The sequence below is a fragment of the Varroa jacobsoni genome, unplaced genomic scaffold, assembly GCF_002532875.2.
Source record: "Varroa jacobsoni isolate VJ856 unplaced genomic scaffold, vjacob_1.0 contig00610, whole genome shotgun sequence".
Lineage (NCBI taxonomy): Eukaryota > Metazoa > Arthropoda > Arachnida > Mesostigmata > Varroidae > Varroa > Varroa jacobsoni.
Genome location: NW_019214497.1, coordinates 80,692 through 98,712, shown reverse-complemented (window position 1 = coordinate 98,712; position 18,021 = coordinate 80,692). Strand labels below are relative to the sequence as shown.

The 18,021-nt window shown below is 38.5% G+C and overlaps 2 protein-coding genes across 7 annotated transcripts; one reads left to right on the top strand and one right to left on the bottom strand.

The window, feature by feature from the left end:
- Positions 1-44: 44 nt before the first annotated feature.
- Positions 45-9,954, top strand: LOC111271423 (alpha-soluble NSF attachment protein). Of its 5 annotated transcripts, none has more exons than XM_022852193.2 (3): positions 45-402; positions 578-788; positions 1,776-6,016. In XM_022852193.2, the coding sequence occupies exon 3, from the start codon at positions 1,776-1,778 to the stop codon at positions 2,652-2,654; it is 879 nt and encodes a 292-aa protein (XP_022707928.1). In that variant the 5' UTR covers positions 45-402; positions 578-788; the 3' UTR covers positions 2,655-6,016. The 5 variants fall into 5 exon arrangements, with proteins under 5 accessions (XP_022707928.1, XP_022707931.1, XP_022707925.1 ...); XM_022852190.2 differs by lacking the exon at positions 1,776-6,016 and adding an exon at positions 6,696-9,954 and having other exon boundaries at positions 138-402; XM_022852191.2 differs by lacking the exon at positions 1,776-6,016 and adding an exon at positions 6,693-9,954 and having other exon boundaries at positions 138-402.
- Positions 9,955-11,540: 1,586 nt separating this feature from the next.
- Positions 11,541-16,035, bottom strand: BckdhB (Branched chain keto acid dehydrogenase E1 subunit beta). Of its 2 annotated transcripts, XM_022852197.2 has the most exons (7): positions 15,620-16,032; positions 14,747-14,824; positions 13,976-14,178; positions 13,604-13,759; positions 13,242-13,413; positions 12,601-12,746; positions 11,541-12,341 (listed from the first exon to the last, which is right to left on the bottom strand). In XM_022852197.2, the coding sequence occupies exons 1-7, from the start codon at positions 15,741-15,743 to the stop codon at positions 12,114-12,116; spliced, it is 1,107 nt and encodes a 368-aa protein (XP_022707932.1). In that variant the 5' UTR covers positions 15,744-16,032; the 3' UTR covers positions 11,541-12,113. The 2 variants fall into 2 exon arrangements, with proteins under 2 accessions (XP_022707932.1, XP_022707933.1); XM_022852198.2 differs by lacking the exon at positions 13,604-13,759 and having other exon boundaries at positions 15,620-16,035.
- Between the last annotated feature and the right edge of the window lie 1,986 nt (positions 16,036-18,021).

The window sequence follows — 18,021 nt, the reverse complement described above, 5'->3', positions numbered from 1 at the left end:
CCCCACTATGCTACGTGATGATACTATTACTACGTTGGTGGGAAGGTCGTGCCAGGCTTCGGGTATCGGCAGCTCAAGCGGAGCGATACACAGCCGAGCGCCAAGATTGCACCGCTCAGATATTAACGTGTGGAGCCAAACACGTATAGTCGTCATGGAATCGTCCTAGGATCTTGGGTATCAAGTGGCGATTGTCGTGCGACAACATTGTTACATCTATCGAGATAATAACTTTTGAGAAGATAAGCAACCGAGCAGGTGACGCGGAAGGAATTCGTTTTGCTTAGGATCTGGTTGACTAGGCGTACTGCGCGAATGAACCGCTTTACGAGCGAGCTTAACCTCTGAAAACGAACTCAGTCAGATGCGTATGATTGTCAGCTGAGATCTGTCAGAATCACGGTGAGTTTTTTTTTCGGTTTTCACCACTGATTTTCACTTGTTTTTGTGTTTACTATTGTTTTAGCATGTTTTTAGTTCAAGCCGCAGCTTTACTTAGCGCCTTTTGATGGATAGCTAGTTTCGTTTCGGTAATGCCTACGGCACAGATTTCCGCCCCTCCTCTGTCCTATTCTAGCAACGAGCAACCGCAGGCTTGTCTAAATTAAAGTGAGTGCGGAGATGTAAACTGCTGTTGTGGGCTCTGGGCGGTGGGCGATTCCACCTCGTCAATTGCTAACTCCTTAGTACGATCGGATAGTGTGGAATCGATGGCGATTGTTGGTGACTAATTCGTCAACGTTCAGTCAGGTGATACACGTGCGCTGGATACCAAATGATTGTACCAGGTATGCCATATATCTCTAACCTTACGTGGATCCCCTCATTAGTTGACTGCTTATGCATATATATATATATATATATATATAATTTAACGTATCCCTGCGTTAATACCATACGCTATACGTTGCCATTCCTGGTGTCTCGTGCTCATTACCAAAGCCTCCGCCAGGGAGGTTCTGTAGCACCCATCACGAAGCTTTGCTTGTTTGTTTAACTTTTATCATTGATTGATAGTAATAATATTAATCAGTCACCGAATTAGGTGCTGATTTTTACCGGTTGACAAACATATCCGCACATACGAGTTATTATTCGTCAATTATCGTGAATACATCAAAAAGCAAAGTAAGACTCAAGTAGCTGTTCCTTTGGGTGGTAAGCTTGCTTAAATGGTGAATGCCTCCGCTTGAATCGATCACTTTCATCCCTGAGTTTCTCTATTTAATGGCTTGTAGCTTTACGGTTAGTTGGATTTATATTTCGTGAATGTGATTTGTTTACTGGTAGTAAATTAGGGATTCCTGTCCACAATGAAAGTAACACGAGAAGCCTAAATGAGCAAATGTGCATTCTTTCCTGGCTTCGCCTGAAGTTACTATAACCTTTCTTTACAAAACCAAGTAATTTTATAACGGAAAACAACTCCATCTTTTCATCTAAACAGTGGGTTCCTTTGCCTTATTGGCATCTTTATTGCCTAACTGCGGGAATCTGTGCGCTTTTGACGGGAAATTTCAGGACCCCGTTTCCTCATTATATAAGAACCCTTTAAGAGTTGATTGATGATTTTTAGAAATCAGAAGGGACAGTCCTTCTGTAGTTGCAAACACAATTATATACAACAACATGGGTTGTATTCGCCGTTGTGCTTGTGTTCTGTTGTCATTTGCGGTTGGTCCCATTATTTCATTATTGTGTTATTGTTGCTATTCGTGTCCTGCTCTTCTCCTTTTTGCTGCGGAACGGGTGGCAACCAATTGCTGTTCTTGCAGATGGCGAACTCTGAGCAAAAAGCGATACAGCTGTTGGCGGAAGCCGACAAGAAGCTCAAATCGGCTCAAGGATTCTTCGGGTCGATGTTCAACGCCGAGTCGAAGATCATCGACGCGTGCGAACTGTATACTAAGGCAGCGAATTCGTTCAAGATGGCAAAAAAATGGTCGGCTTCTGGATCAGCCTTTTGCAAAAGCGCCGAACTTCAGCTGAAGCTATCCAACAAACATGAGGCGGCCACCAACTATGGAGAAGCTGCTAACTGTTACAAGAAGAGCGAGGCCCACAAGGCCGTCGAATGTTTGCAAAAAGGCAATGAAATTTATACAGATATGGGGCGCTTTACGATGGCAGCGAAAAACCATATGATTATAGCCGAGATCTACGAGAACGAGATTGCCGACCTAGATCGTGCTATCTCACATTACGAACAAGCAGCCGATTATTTCAAGGGCGAAGAATCCTACAGTTCAGCAAACAAGTGCCTGCTACAGGTTGCCAGATACTCGGCACAGATGGACAAATATGAGAAGGCAATCAATATCTTTGAGGAGGTGGGTAAATCAGCCCTTGACTCAGCTTTACTCAAATCGAGCGCAAAAGAGTACTTCTTTAAGGCGGCGTTATGTCACCTGTGCATCGACACGCTCAACGCAACCCAAGCGGTAGCAAAGTACAGCGAGATCTTCCCCGCTTTCCAGGATTCGCGCGAGTGTAAACTCATTACGACGCTTGCTACCAAACTCGAGGATCAGGATTTGGACGGGTTTACGGCAGCTGTCGCCGATTATGATGCCATCTCACGATTCGACCAATGGTACACCGACATCCTGCTCAAAATAAAAAAAGTGCTGCAGGAGCAAAACGATTTGTGCTAAATTGAAAACGACATAGCGTGAATGACAACAACAACTGAGTTAACTCAAAATGGCCGCGATTCTATTCGGATATGGTTAAATTATTGTTGCAGTGGGTGCAGCGAAGATCCGCGAGCGCCCCAAGCCACCGCCTGGCGAGCAAAGAGAAACATACAGAAATCATGGAAAAAGGTGTGGCACTACTTGTTAAAGGCAACATGGTGTAACATGGCGTGAAACGCAAATATTGATGATTGCTGGTATCGATGCTTGACGCCGTAACAGCGTGTTTGTTTCTTACAAGTTTTCTTCACCGATCCAATGTCAGTCGCAAAGGCAGAGTCATGCAGACAGTGTACTCAGTTCATACATCTCGTGGTTTCAGTTCAATCGCGAGAAAGGAAAGCAAGGCAATCGAACGGAAAAAACTAGTAGCTAGGTGAATATCAACAGTCGATCTCGGTTATTATTAAATGGCGGCCTATTCAATTCTGTGTCGCTCAGTGCGTGTGATGGAGATGAACTGAATGGTCAGTCGGCATGATTACATGCAGTGGAAAAGTGTCACATATATTACGACGAATAGGTGCATCCAGTTAGCCAAAGTGGGTGATGATAGCGATCGTTAAGGTTATAGTAAAGTCGAATAATAGGCGAGATGTCTGCTGAAAAGAATCTCATGTTAAAAGGAAAAAAAATGGCCACTAGATGTCACCGGTTCCGATTTGTGCTTTCTGGCTAATATCCTTAATGTTTTAAGGTAACTAAGCGCAAAAGGACTTGGCAACTTATGCTGTAAACCTTTTTGCTTCATATATTTACGCACGAAATGTGCAGAGGAAAAACTATGAACACAATCGTTCTTTGACCTCCAGTCAACCGTAGTGGAATGGAAGATATGGTGTTGGCTTTCAAACGAAAAGGATCTCGCGGAGAAGCTTCATATGATCGGAAACGAATTCGATTGACCGGAAAAAAATAGGTGGTTAATTCAATTCGATCAAGCAAATAGTGTCGAAGCGAGTTGCCTGTTCTGTTCTACTGACAAAAGAACAACAAAATTGTATTGGTGATTCTAGATTCAAGGTCACATGGCTGGAACCCATATGTTTTAAACCGTTGCTCACTTGAGCTAGTTATTAAACAGTAGCAAAGAATTTGCTTTTTTTTGAATAGCTGATAAAACGTCGCCAAGCCTAATGAAGACTGGGGCTCTATGTGCCGTCGGCGATTACGTCGACTGGATGTAGCAGCGATGTAAAAAACCCATTGGCTAAATTCTTTATGGAGAAAACGAAAGAACGTTCGTATATATATATATATATATACATATAGGAAAACGCTTATTTTGTACGAAGTGTTTGCTTCTGATGCAATATTCACAGCGTTTAATGGAACGAAAAAAACACAGGTGGAGCAAAAGCCGCTTTACAAAAGAGTGAATCCACGTGATAAAAAAATGGAGTATAACCTCTAAAAAAAATCATATAAACTAAACACGCTGCCACATCTCTAAAAAGCTCGTCCTCAGTTAACGAAAATTGATCTCAAAGCTATACTTCTGCAATTTATCGGTTTGTTATTATCCTTATCTGATTTCTTGAGCTGTTTTTCGTGTTTCACGTCCGATACTTAGGTCATTAGGCACTGTTTCAGATTGGTTCCTCCAGCACAAAACGAAGTGTCGACGCGCGGATTCAAACTTAGACCACTCCTCACAACTTAAGCTTAACAGACAAACATGTTAGCTATTGCGATGCCGATACCGATAAACTGTCGGATAAACCTTCTCATTTCTAGCAACTAGTTGCTGCGATTTGACACACGCAAATGGGGAATTTTAATTGTAAAATGTTTTTTTTTCATTGCTCTTGTATCGGTTGCTACTTGAATGTACGGCAAATAAACTAATTGTTTTGACAAATATAGAGAAAAACATAGTAATGAGTGGCTCGTGCTGTGTTCCATTACGGGACGCTAAATATCATCGTGTTTTGTTTTATACAAAAAATAAATTACCCGGGTTTGGGATAGCGGGCATACATCTTTGTCGGAGCTTCTTTCCGCGTCCATCGCCACTATTACATCAGAGCCATGAATTACGTCTTCTTGGACTATTACGATAAGAATCATTAGCTTGGCATTGCTGTCCATGCGTGACGATTGTCTCGAAAATAGAATCAACAAGTGCAATAGAGAAAAAAATTAAACAACCAGCAGCTGTGAAGAATTCTATTCCGCCTGTTTAATGCTATGGGTTTAACTTGAGTGGTTTTATATACTATTGTCATATTACTGTTGTACATTGTTATACGTAGATGACATCAGATAAGAAACATATATATATATATATATATATATATCGCCGTTGTTTTAGACGTTAACCCAGCCAAAGGGTGTAATACGGCAGGATTCTTTGGGCGGCTTTTACTAATCACACGCGTCATGCAAAAGGTAATAATGAATATTATAAGGACACAGCGTATGGAAAAACGTAAATTTTACGCAATTATTTAAAAATAGAGAGACGAAAAGGCGAATGCCGCAGTTAGAAAAAGAGGAATAAAAGGGAGAAATAGCCGAGAATGATTAGTGGGTAATGATAATCACTTCTTGGGAGGGGCTGTTGGTACGAGGAATGGATGAAACTAAGCTAAGTAAAGATAATGGTAAGAACATTACTAACAGACAACTATGACACACTAACAACGGCATGAGCTGCGATAAGAGTTCGCGAAATCATTCGACGTCATGACGAACATCAACATCATAGATCGAGGCTAAGCATGATTATTGGAGGGTTATAGAAGATCACCATTCTGAGTAGAAAAAAGATAATATTATTGAGACACAGTACACTATGAGATATAATAATAACGAGATCGGCGAAAGAAGCTAAGAATAACGATTCATAAAACGACGAAAGTGTGGATTAACGAAAACAAATCGCAACAAATCGAGATGACGATTATGGGAAAAATCAATGTCATATATCGAAGACAAAACACATTTTATTTCGCTATTACGACACGTTACCAAAATACGTTATATTTTTATTGCTGTTTTTAGTATCATATTACTATTATTACAGGAGTACAGATGCTGATGATCATATTGTACTAATGTACTAAGGAGAGATAACGATTACTCTAATAGTAATAACAGAAAATGTTCATATTATGTAAGAAGCCAATAGGATTATTTACAAATAGTGTAGCGTAACACTATATTAACATAATTGTAACAATAAGAATAATGATGATAGTTAATGATGATGCACTCTTGTATATTCTGTTTTACCAGTGCTTAGTTATCATAATACGGTGACGATGAATAAGAATAAAGGATTCTAACAATAGCAATTATTACTGCTGTTAACCCGACTGTTTTGTGTTGTCTTTTGTGATCGCTACTTTTAACAAGATCAGGGTAACAAGGGTCTAGTTGGAAGTATTTATCCATTAATTCTGTTTTTTTTTTCTCATTTAACTCATTTTGGTTACACACACTTCTGATTCACTTTGTAGATTCAATTCTTATATTAATAAATATAGTTATTATGATTTAATATAAATGGGCTATATTCAGCTGCGAAATTGTTTCTTCTAAAGTGCATCGTCGTGTATAAGTGTGTGTGTGCCTTTTTGTTCCAACGTTTCTTTCTATTCCAAAAATCTAAATTCAAGCTTTGTTTTTTAGGCTGTACTGGCATAAATTTGTGCAGTAGCTTGTATGTTTGTTACCTGGTAATTCAATTGTTTGAAATCGCAACTTAAACTATAGACGGATTTGCATTTATAACGAATAACTATACTTTCGTAAATAATGTGCGATTTAGTCACACCCGGAGTGCATTTAAAGTAATCATTTTTAATATGATGAATGAAAATGAGAACACAATAAACAACTTGAAGGAATGGTACTCTCAAACCTAACAAGTAAGGGTTCTCAGAAGTACAATATGTACCAGAGATATGAAACCTACAAGATGTAAACGAAATTAGGAGAATGTGCTAAATTATTATCGACATTAATTGTTCTGTTTGGGTTGTGTTTCAGCAGGTGATTAAAATCCACTATAAACAACAGACTACTACTCTCGGAATGCTCAAGCAAAGTCCCATAGTGCTTCTTTCAGGGTGATTTTTCTTCAATTGTGCCACAGTTGTAATTTACATCACTAAGACGTATTTATACCTTGGATCTTCGCCGATCATCTAATAAATATATAGCAATTCTTGCTATATATTCGTGCGATGTCATTCGATCGATAAAGAAATGCATTTGTGTTGAGGTCTTGGAACGAGAACTTCCAAGGATGAGTTCAAAGTCAGTGTCCTCTAGTTCGACTCGCGAGGAGGTTGATGATGCGGTCTCAATCGCTTCGTCGTTCCGCTACGACAACCTTGCCCAGCTGATCGAGCATCTACCGAAACAGATATCCCGAGACGTTCTCATCAAGCTTCATCGGGCATGCCTCGAGTGCGACGCACGCTGCCTACCAAAAAGCGATGAGGTGGCTGATATGCTAATGGCAATTGTCTTTGATAAGATTACATCAGCGGCGGATCAACAATTGGCATTAACCGTCCTGCAGCATTTTATAAGCAAGAAGCAGCTAACTGAAATTTTGCCATCACTCACCATAGCCCAGACGGAACTGCTCCTGTCGCTTGTGCTCATGGAGCTTGACGAGTACTCATTGGTCAACGAGCGTCTTCTTAAAGCCTTGCAAGACGATACTGTGAGCGGAGTCACAAAAAGGAATATATTGTGCTTTTTTACTCAAGTCCTGTTATTATATCCCGATCGCATGCCGCCTTTCATAAAGGACTCAATTTTAAAGAGAATACCAAATTGGCTAGATGACGTAAACAAAAAGTCGTTTACTGCAGCTACACAAGTGCGTTCTCTTACTGCTGACCACTATCTAAATGTCGCCGTGTTTTCGGTTCTACCTCAGTGGTTGGAACTATGTCATCAGGAAAATCACCCACAGAAAAATGAGGTTTACTCTGCCGCGATGGAGTACTGCTCGGCCGTTATCGAGCTCGCCGTACAGCAGGGAACACAGGAATATGCTGGCATTTTATGCAAAGCAATAAATTGCCTAAACATGCTATGTACATGTGATCCCTCAGAACAGACTTGGGCGATACAATGCGTTTCGAAAGTGAAAACAAACGATTTTCTGCTGTGTCTTGAGGTAGAGTCATTTTTAAGCAAGTATATGCCAGATTACTCACAAAGAAGCGCAGCGTTGGCGAGTGTCAATGTAGCGGCCATTATTTCGGCTGGTTTGTCGAACACCAGCAATGCACACGTCGTGATCAACTTTCTTCGTACAAATCTGCAGAAAATGGCGAAGCACATTCAGTACAACTTGCCGGGTTACCTAAAAATATTTTCGCGTTTCCCGAAACACATCGATATGACGGAGGTATTGGTATACAGCATAACTGAGGCGAACTATGAGTCAGTATTTAAGAAGCTGCTCCTTTGTCCTGCAGTGTGCGCAGCTCTAATGATTCCTCATGACAAAAGCAAAGAGGAGATTTTCGAGTCAGTTAAATCCACGTTGCATATCCTTCTGAGAGAGTCCTTTGCATCAACGAACAAGGCAGACCAACAGCTCAGTATGATGGTTACAGCATTGGCCCCGATGAGTTACTATCGACGCGTCGTGCATGTGGCTGATACAGTAGCCAATTCTTTATTGCACACATACTTTGAGACGCTCGAAACCAACTATCCGCGGCATTATTTCGAGCTGCTAGCTCGTCTCATTTGCGACCTACCCAAAAACCTACTTATGCCTGTCGAAGGCTATCTCGAGGAAATTGAGCACATGATCATCGAGCTTTACTGCGAAAACATTCTCGAGATTCCCCAACCCATTGAGACGCTTCGTCGAAGCGACCACGCTTCAACCGTCATAACGAAACTGTTACCGGATGCTGACGAAGATACATGTGAGGAGTATCTCTCGGTGCTCATGGGTCAGCTGCAATTGCAGCTTCCACCAGGACCAGCGACGAGGGCTCGGATGCTACGGGTCGTTAATGCGGCTGCAATGGTAGCACAGAAGGTGTCACCCGAACAACGAAGTCTTCTACTAGAATCGCTTTCCCAAATGAGCGTCAAGCCATCAGACAAACAGCTGTACGAACGTATCAATCAGCTGTCAGCAGAAATTCAACAAAGCGAACCGCATCTTTACGCCAGTTCCGCCCTGTTCAATATGATAGACAACCTTTATAGAAACTAGACTAAATGAAAAGTGATATCTATTTTTGAAACAATATTTGTTAAGCTGCAGCAAATAGCAATGCTTATAAATTAACAATATTAAACAAAGAAAACAGTCTTGAGGGTCCAGAAGATCATGACATTGTTAGGTTATATACAGAGATTAAAATGGGTAAAAAGTATATTTTAATCGGATACTCAGATTGGAATCGTAAGAAAGTAAAAAAATTGATTTTTTAACATAGGATACCTCCTCTTTGAGCACACACATATGCAGCTATGTAGTTTGTCGTATATGTCGTGGCCAACAGAATGTCTAATAAAAAAAAAAAAGCTGTAATATGATTGGGTAGGTGAACTCAGTGAAATAAGAATCGTTTTTTAGGTTTAAACCTGCCTATTCAAAGCAATTTAAACGGCGAAATTTGGCGTTTACAAAACGGCTACTCTGAAATACTCCAGGCTGCATTATGTTACTGGGAAGGTATTACTTATCTCTTGATTTTCCAGGTAGTCATTATTCTTATGTCAGTAACCAGTGTTTCTCCAAAAAAATAGGCTGACAGTTCATTAAGGTGCGGGCCAGCAGGTTAAGTACCGTTCAATGGTTGCTCTCTGTTTTCTTAAACAGAGGGAATGAAAAACTAGGTAAAAAAATATCAAATGCTAAGAACATGGTGAGAACGAATACGCTTAATAAATTAAGATATGAAGGAGTTAGCATTTGGCATAGAATCTCGTTTAATGACACAAGCTATTTTACTAGCGTAGCTTATTAATCTTGTCTACCATATTGCATAAACAATTGCATAATATTAGATGCATTAGACGTTAGGTTTATATGGCAGCTGTGTACGCAATTTTTTGAGGCTGGAGGCTGAGGAAATGTTGATCTGTTTTGTCGATCATAAATTAAATAATAAAAAGCGAATAAAATCTGAAAATAGAAGATAAATGCAGTTATTGGTAAATTATTTTTGGGGCTAAATAAATATTGTGCAGTAGCAAATTGGAACAAACACAAATAGCATATTTAATTAGCAAAAATAAACTCGCATTTGTTCACAACATATATATCTGTTTTATTACCGATGCAGGTATCGCACCTGTTAATTGCAGTGGTACTAAGATTGCTGTAACGCATGGCAGAAAATCCTGCCATGTCGAATGCAGTGTATGCCTAAAATTGTGACATCATGATGTACATAAAAATCTCATTAACACATTGAATCATAATAAACTAAATATTAGGTTATAGAAAAGGATTCACGCTTTACTTTAACTGGTGGTTAAAAATCGTATAGCTCTAATAATACGAATTGTATTGAATCGTTGGAGTACCTTTACTCAGAATTCCTTGAAAATGATTAAAATTAATAAAAAGAAAGGTGCGCTATATTTTACAGTTTAATTACGATCAAACTACTGTTCAGACCCATAGACAAAATCGTGCCATTTATGGCCAAGAGGCGTTATTGGAAGAAGCGTTATGAGAAAGATCGTTCTGGCGCTTTCGTTCTAGAAGTTTCGATATAAAGGATGCCTCTCGTAGCATCAACCAATTACGGAAAAGTTGACGAATTTATTGCAAAAGTCGAGCAAGACTAATATGTAATTACCCACAACATCGCCACGAAATTGAGCATCTTCCATCAAACACTGAATTATTCGAAGAAAGCTGGTAACAAAAGAAAGCTCAATGTATGGGTGCTACACGAATCAACGCAAAATAAAGTACTCGATTGTATCTCTACTCGCAAGATTCTACAGGAACGCAACAAAATTGAGTTATTTCTAAAGTGGGTGATCCCGGGTGATGATAAGGGTTCTTTACAAGAGTAATGCGAAAATAAAAAAAAATGTGCGTCGCAATCCTCGATAAAACCTTAACTGACGCCAAAGAAGGCATTGGAAAGAAAGTATTGGAAAGGAATCTAAGTTGTTGCCGCCTGACAAACCGATTTATTCGGACTTCTACGGTTAATAAATAATAAGATTACAACAAGCATTAAAAAAAATTACTAATGAACAGAGAAGGCCATGACAATGCCAAATCACATTTTTAGTTATCTGGCAAAAACTGAATAAATATGGCAGGGCAATTTTAACGCGTTCCCCGTATAATCCGAATTTTTTTACTATCAAATTTTTTTCAGTCTTTGCAGAACTCCCTTAAGTTTGTTAACTTAGTTTCAATAAGGATTTATAATAAGCTACAACAATAAGAATAATAAGTTTCAATAATCACGATTTTTAACCCAGAAAGCACAGAAATTCTACAGTGATCGGATTATGGTGTTGCCATAAAAATGACAGAAGGTCATCGATTAAAATGGTGCGTATTTAGTTTACTAATATTATTCTAAAGCACAAAAAATATTTGTTTTAACATTTTGGCTTCAAATGGTCAATACTTTTTCGACGACCCAATAGGTTTAAACTTAAAATCGCTTTTTATAAAGTAATTACGTACGTACGAGTTTTATCGATACACTACGCAATATAAATGAGCAATTCAACGTATTTGGATTTTGCTGACCACGTTCTTTTGAATAAGTTCATACGTATAATACCATTCTTACTACAAAAATGCGGAAGAACGAGAATTTTTAAAAACTCAGTTTTGATTTTTCTAAAGAATTGAGCACACATACTGAATAATCACTTGCAATATAATATAAGTCAAGTTTATAAGAAAATATTACCCTTTTTTTTTCTGTTAGCATGTACGATGTGAGTCATTATACAAGTACATAGTTTTGCATATTTAGTTTTTCACAGTCCTGAAAGACGGAAGCAAGCTTGAATCTCTACGCGTAACAAAGGCATGTGATATGTTCACATGTAGAAACGGATTTATCGCGAGAATGTCTAGTATCAGCCGCCAGTTGCATTATTATATTATAAATTAACAATCTTTTCATCAATAATGTAAGCACTATAACGAACATTGCCACGGCGTTAATTATTAGCCACAAATAATCATTTACCGTTGATCGAGTGTTCTTGTTTTGAATAGTCACAAAGCTGATATAATAATACTTCCAGCCGAATTCATCGGGCACATCATAAATCATATGAAATGAATGTAACACTACTTATGCGCCATTTAGTACAGGTCGATTTAAGCAATCGGGTTCCTATGTGACCGACAAGAAATCAGTGCTTGCAGGTATTTCTTCTCTGGTTAGCATAAAATATTTATCTCAATAAATCATAGTGGTTTTTTGTTTAATAATTGAGCGTTTTCTTGACAGCTTCAAGCACCTTCCATTTCGTTGGCAGGTAAAACGGTTCAAATACATGCGGGAACGGAGTATCATAACCGGCCACTCTGGCCACCGGGGCCTCGAGATAAAGGAAGCACTCTTGTTGAATAGAAGCGGCAATCTCTGCACCAAACCCTGCAGTTAGGGTTGCCTCGTGTGACACAACAAGACGGCCTGTCTTTTTTACCGACTGCAATATTATCAATGTTTTGTCAAATTAATAATAAGAGCAGATTTCTGGTACGGGACTTCGGTTAGTGCAGTAAGGGAACCGAGCACTAGGATTCTCAACAATCAACAACGGCCTTTGATGATATGTTATCTTTGACGACAGCGCCCTGAACAACCATTATGTGACAGAAATGATCACGTAGCTCTAACTTAGGCTTAGGGATGGTATTTACATCTAAAGTATTATACATAATCATACTGTAGCTATTTAGACTCACATCAACAACTGTTTTTTTGTCCCATGGGATGATCGTTTGTAAGTCGATGACCTCGCACTCAGCTCCTAGCTGTTGTTTTGCCAAATCGCACACCTCGTTTAGCACATGAACTTGTGTACCCCAAGATACCAGAGTAATGTCCTTACCTGTGATATAAGACACATGAATTAGTAAAGAAAAATGTATCATTTATAACATTACAAAACAGATGTAATCGTTTGTTATGATCCTTTACCTACAACGAACAATAGTCACAATCCTTTTGATTGAAAACGAACATCGTCAGTATTAGAATGATGTATGTATATCGAAGCTTGCGTATTCGGTAAATTCTAACCCACACAATAGTATATAGTGTATCCTGGTTTTTATTTAAATATTTGCACAACACACCTACAATATTTTAAGGCTTGCATATCGATCAATTTTTTTAACACCTGTCGTATAGCATATATGAACCTATAAACATGTTATGAGATAGGATCGAGTATAAACAACCACAGCGAGTAAGCGAGTATGGTCGCATACTGGAGTCACTTTATTTCTAGCCTAAACCGGCTAGTTAGGTTAGTTAAATATAAACTAACAGTGATTTTATTGATGTTCTTTGTGAGTTTAAATTTTTCACACAAAAAATATACCGGGTCTAACGATTTCTGCTTGTGAAAGAGGGATCATAAAGTCGTTTTTGGGTACGTCTTCCTGGGCAATTCGATAGAGAATTTTCGGTTCGAAGAATATGCACGGATTCCGATCCCGGATGCAAGACAAAAGCAGTCCTTTTGCCTGTGTCGGACCCCGAGGTATGACAAGCTAGCGTTGCCATATTCCATAACAAAGTTAGAAAACAAAAAAGGCCTATTTTATTAATAATTTTGTTGCAGTTCGATTTCCAACCTGATTGACACATCACGGTTTTTTAAAATGAATACCACGTGTAAATCAACAGTCATATAAGGGTTTGCAAAAAAGCAAGTAGCCTCCGTTTGGGTACAGCAGTCACCTTAAGTCCCGGACAATGCGCAAAGTATCCTTCTACCATTTGTGAATGATATAAACCGCCATGCCCTACAGCGCCGCAAGGTGTGCGAATGGTTAATGAGCCCACGTCAAATTGGTTACCCGTTCGGTAACGGAACTTAGCCGCCTCGTTAACAATCTGCATAAATGGAATAGTGGTTCAAGCAGTTGTTAAAACAAGTCAAAAAGGTTCGAACCTGTTAAGTTTAAGAAAACACTTACAGAAATGACAAAAAAGGTTTTTTAGTATGATGAAATGAAAGAATCGACACAGATATATGAATATTCGGGATGGCAACCGTTTGATATATTACTTCTGTTTGTATTTTTATGTTATTGCGGTATTTTGAGGTACCTGATCAAATGCTGGGAAGATGTAGTCTGCAAATTGCATTTCGGCTATCGCAGTAGCGCCGCTTATTGCGAGGCCAATTCCAAATCCCGCAATTCCCTGTTCACACAGCGGAGTATTAAATACACGGTCTGGTCCATATTTTTTCTGAAGTCCCATCGTGCAACGAAACACACCACCAAACGCAACGTCTTCACCAAAAACCACTACATAAGAAAGCAAGCTTAAATCAGTGTAAGCCCTTAACATATGAGATGACTATATCATCTTTACAACATATAAGGTAATTATATAATCTTTACAACATACGAGGTAATTATATCACCTTTACAAGTGGTTCCAATTCATCTTTTGTCAAAACTTGGAGCTTTGACAGTAGACGAATCAACAACATAGTAATAACATCACGGCCTATTATTATCACGGGCTAAATTCTATCCAAAATCCAGGCTTTGCGAGAAAAAAAACAACTTTAGAGGTGGATCGTTTACATCTTGAAGTTTTATAATCGAGTTCCATAAAGGCTGCCAGAGTAAACGTTAAGAAAAATTCTTCCCTGTTCCTTTTTCGGGTAAACAAAAGAATTTGATTGATATAAGGAACGATTAGACAGGTAACTAAGCAAGCAAGTAAAGTAGTAGAAGACGATTAAATTATACTTATAGCATTACTTGAAAAGATTGCTGGTTTGTTTCATCATTGTCTTTTTCCCTGACATTTACAATTGATTGGAGAGTTCATGCTTGTTACAGCTTACATTGAGGTGGCGCATACCTGCGGTAGGATCCTTTGCAAGAGCAAGATCTAAAGCACTGGTAATCGACTGGAACATATTTAACTTCTCCATCTCACCTAAATACCAGATCATTAAATACATGTAGGTTGGCTTAAAATTGCGGTTGCTACATGTTGTTCATGAAAATGTGCGGATTTCTTTTAAAGACTTCATTAAAGTTCCACAAAGGTCGTCTGGGTGAATCACTTTTACAACTGTAAGACATTTACTTTCTGGAAGACTAGAATACAGGTAGCTTGGATGCGTTTTCAAGAGTTTCTAACTCTTGAAAACTATGCCATTGTAATACGCGATACATCAAAAATTTCCAGATAAACTTAAAAGTTCGGCCCTGGATAAACAACAATATTTACGATAGCTTTCCATTGATCAACATCGGATACGTCAATGAAGGAACATCTGAGGTATAATATGATTTACAAATATATATTGTAGTCCCCAGAAGCGATCAATATTAACAAATTATCCTCTTATTGCTAAAAATTTAACTTCACGTCTTTTTGCTGCTACTAATTTTTTGTCAATAAATTTGCTGTAAAATTCCTTGCCAATTTAGGTTACTAAATGGTACATATTAATGAACAATCCTGCATAACTTTAACAAAGCACTAGTGTGTGTAGTAAGTATTCTCAACATCTGCTTCAAGTGATTGCGTTCAAAAACCTGCAAAAAGCGCGAAAGTCACACAGTTCCAGACAGATACTTTTCTGCGTGCTAATTTATCAGGTACTCGAGATGGGTCTCAAATATGCTGGATACCCTAGACAGCATCAGCGAGCAAATAATGGTTGCCATCTTTACGAGCAAGATCCTTGTCACATTTTTAAAGACTAGTTTAAGCTAGACTCACCTTTTACTGGAGGCTCGGTTTGGTTAGGTGTAAAGGTAAAATGCGCAGCAGTACGCTTCGACTGTTTGACATGGTTTCTGATGAGATCTGATGTCCGAAGGAGTAAAGAGACACTGCGCAACATGCTGATTCCCAATATCGCTAATGCTACAATGTACTTCACTTTATTAGAAGAAGCTCACCACCAGCAGTGGATTGCTACTATTTCACCTTAACCAGAGGTTACAACGCTCCAGCCAACGATTCCGGTCTGTACTTGAGAATTCTACTGAGTTCAACCACACCATCTAAAAAACACTAACGGTGCCCTCTGTTTATTCGCACTGCAATTATCAACAGACTGTCCTGCACCTTTCAACTCGTCATTTGGGCTCTTCTATTGAAGTTTTACTAGCGATTGATGGATCCATCGAGCTATTCGTGTCGGGAAACAGGTGCAAGGGAAAGTCCAGAGGGCGAGGGAAACGTACATTGTCTGCTATAGATTGTCGCGAGTCGGGTGGATACTGTACTGAACACCCAAACTGGGTGAATAGATCTTACCAGTATAATAGAACAGCTAAGTGTTTATCAAATAAACAAAAAAACGAAGGGCAAGTGGTTTTGTTGGGAAAAACAGCCTCTTGCTTTGCGACAGGAAATATACTGGAAAATGTCATCTAAAAGCTGGTAGAAGCAAATATAAGTAAAAGACCTACTGCGAATCGGAGAGTTGGTGCAGACACTCTTGGTTATTCGCACTCCTTAATTAACAACTATAGGTTGTTGTTCGTATGCAGTAGCTTATAAGTAATAAAGTAAGAGGATGTTATTAGATGTAAGAGAATACCGATATATAGCTCTTTTCTGTGGACGAGAGTGATCACCTATGGTTTTACGCAACCAGAAAAAATCTAAATACTTTTTTTGTCACATGAGTATTGATTTATATTAAAAGTCATGTAACCAGATTAACCTAAATTCTTCTAAGGCTAATTTGTCGATAATATTATATTACTTATTTTCTGTTTTCTCCTTATTGAACATCTCAGAAACCAACGTAAAGATCTACTTCTAGAGATTACACTAGCCCGTCCGAGCTTTGCGAATTTTTTTATAACTGATCGACTACTATGAAGAGCACTTTTAACGTCGAAATTTCCAGAACGAAAACCATCATTGGGTCGATTCTTCCGATGACGGATTTTGACCATAAAGAGCATATTTTTTTTATAGGCCTGCGCAGCATTTATACTCAATAAGATTGTGAAATTTCTACAGAAATTTCAATCACCTTCAAAACGCTCGATCTAAATAAAAGCATTCCAAGAATAATAACACATTTACTTAGGTCAAATCGCTATAATATAAAGGTTAAGATGCGTTTTAAACGCCTGCCAAGTGTGGTTACCTGAGACATGTTGCGTTCCTTCTTCACTTTTTTCCTTTCGCCATTTCCATGATTTTCTCATATTCCTGATAATCAGGCATTCTGGTCTACATTATAAACACAGTTATACTCTGCACCATTCTGTTTGGTTATTGGATTTTCCGGTTGCTCGAAGCTATAAATTTGATCCCCGGGGATATGTAACGGAGAAGGTAAGCATACAGCAAAGTACCTGTCTAATGCGAAGAAGACGACACTTCTGAATCTTTCTAAATCAAGTTAGCTTATTTCAAACATTGCTTATTCTTTGGAGACATCTGTGAAGTTTCATGTTTATTAGTCGCCAGAGAAAAAATGGTCTATGGATATTCTATTGACTGATACGTTGTTGAAGCAATCGTCGGCCATTTTTAGTGATTCTTCAGAGCGTAATTCTCTGTAATGTACCACAAACAGTATGTATGTATATATATATATCGGCGAGTCCACAGAAGTTTTCTCAGTCCTATTGAAAGTAATGCTCAGATAATTACTCCATTTTTATTTAAGTTTAAGAAAGAGAAATATAGACTTCATCTCCGAAAACGACTAATTTTTGAGAAAATGCCACTTTCGTGTTGATACATGACAATTTCATACATGCCAAAAGTTTTAGTTTAATTTTTTCAGTGGGTAATGTAAGTTTTTGACCAAAGGAACAAGTAAAATAAAAAGACATTTTACAAATGTTCAGTCTTTCCTAATCATGATCGAATTTCAATGCACCAATAAACTGTCCAATTACAGGAGGCGGTTTCGCAAATGCTGACATTACTTTTTAGATAGAATCAGCTTAGTTCTCCAACTCCAGTCCCCAATTTCCTATCTCAATAGTTTACCACTAGTTCCACAATGTGTTCTCAACAACCCTTCCCGCCCAGCTTTGCAGATCACAACATTTTTTAACGTTGAAAATAAATAAAAACTATTTGCAGATAACGTATCTGATTAAAAAAACACCTTAACATTCACAAACTCACTCGGCCAAGATTAA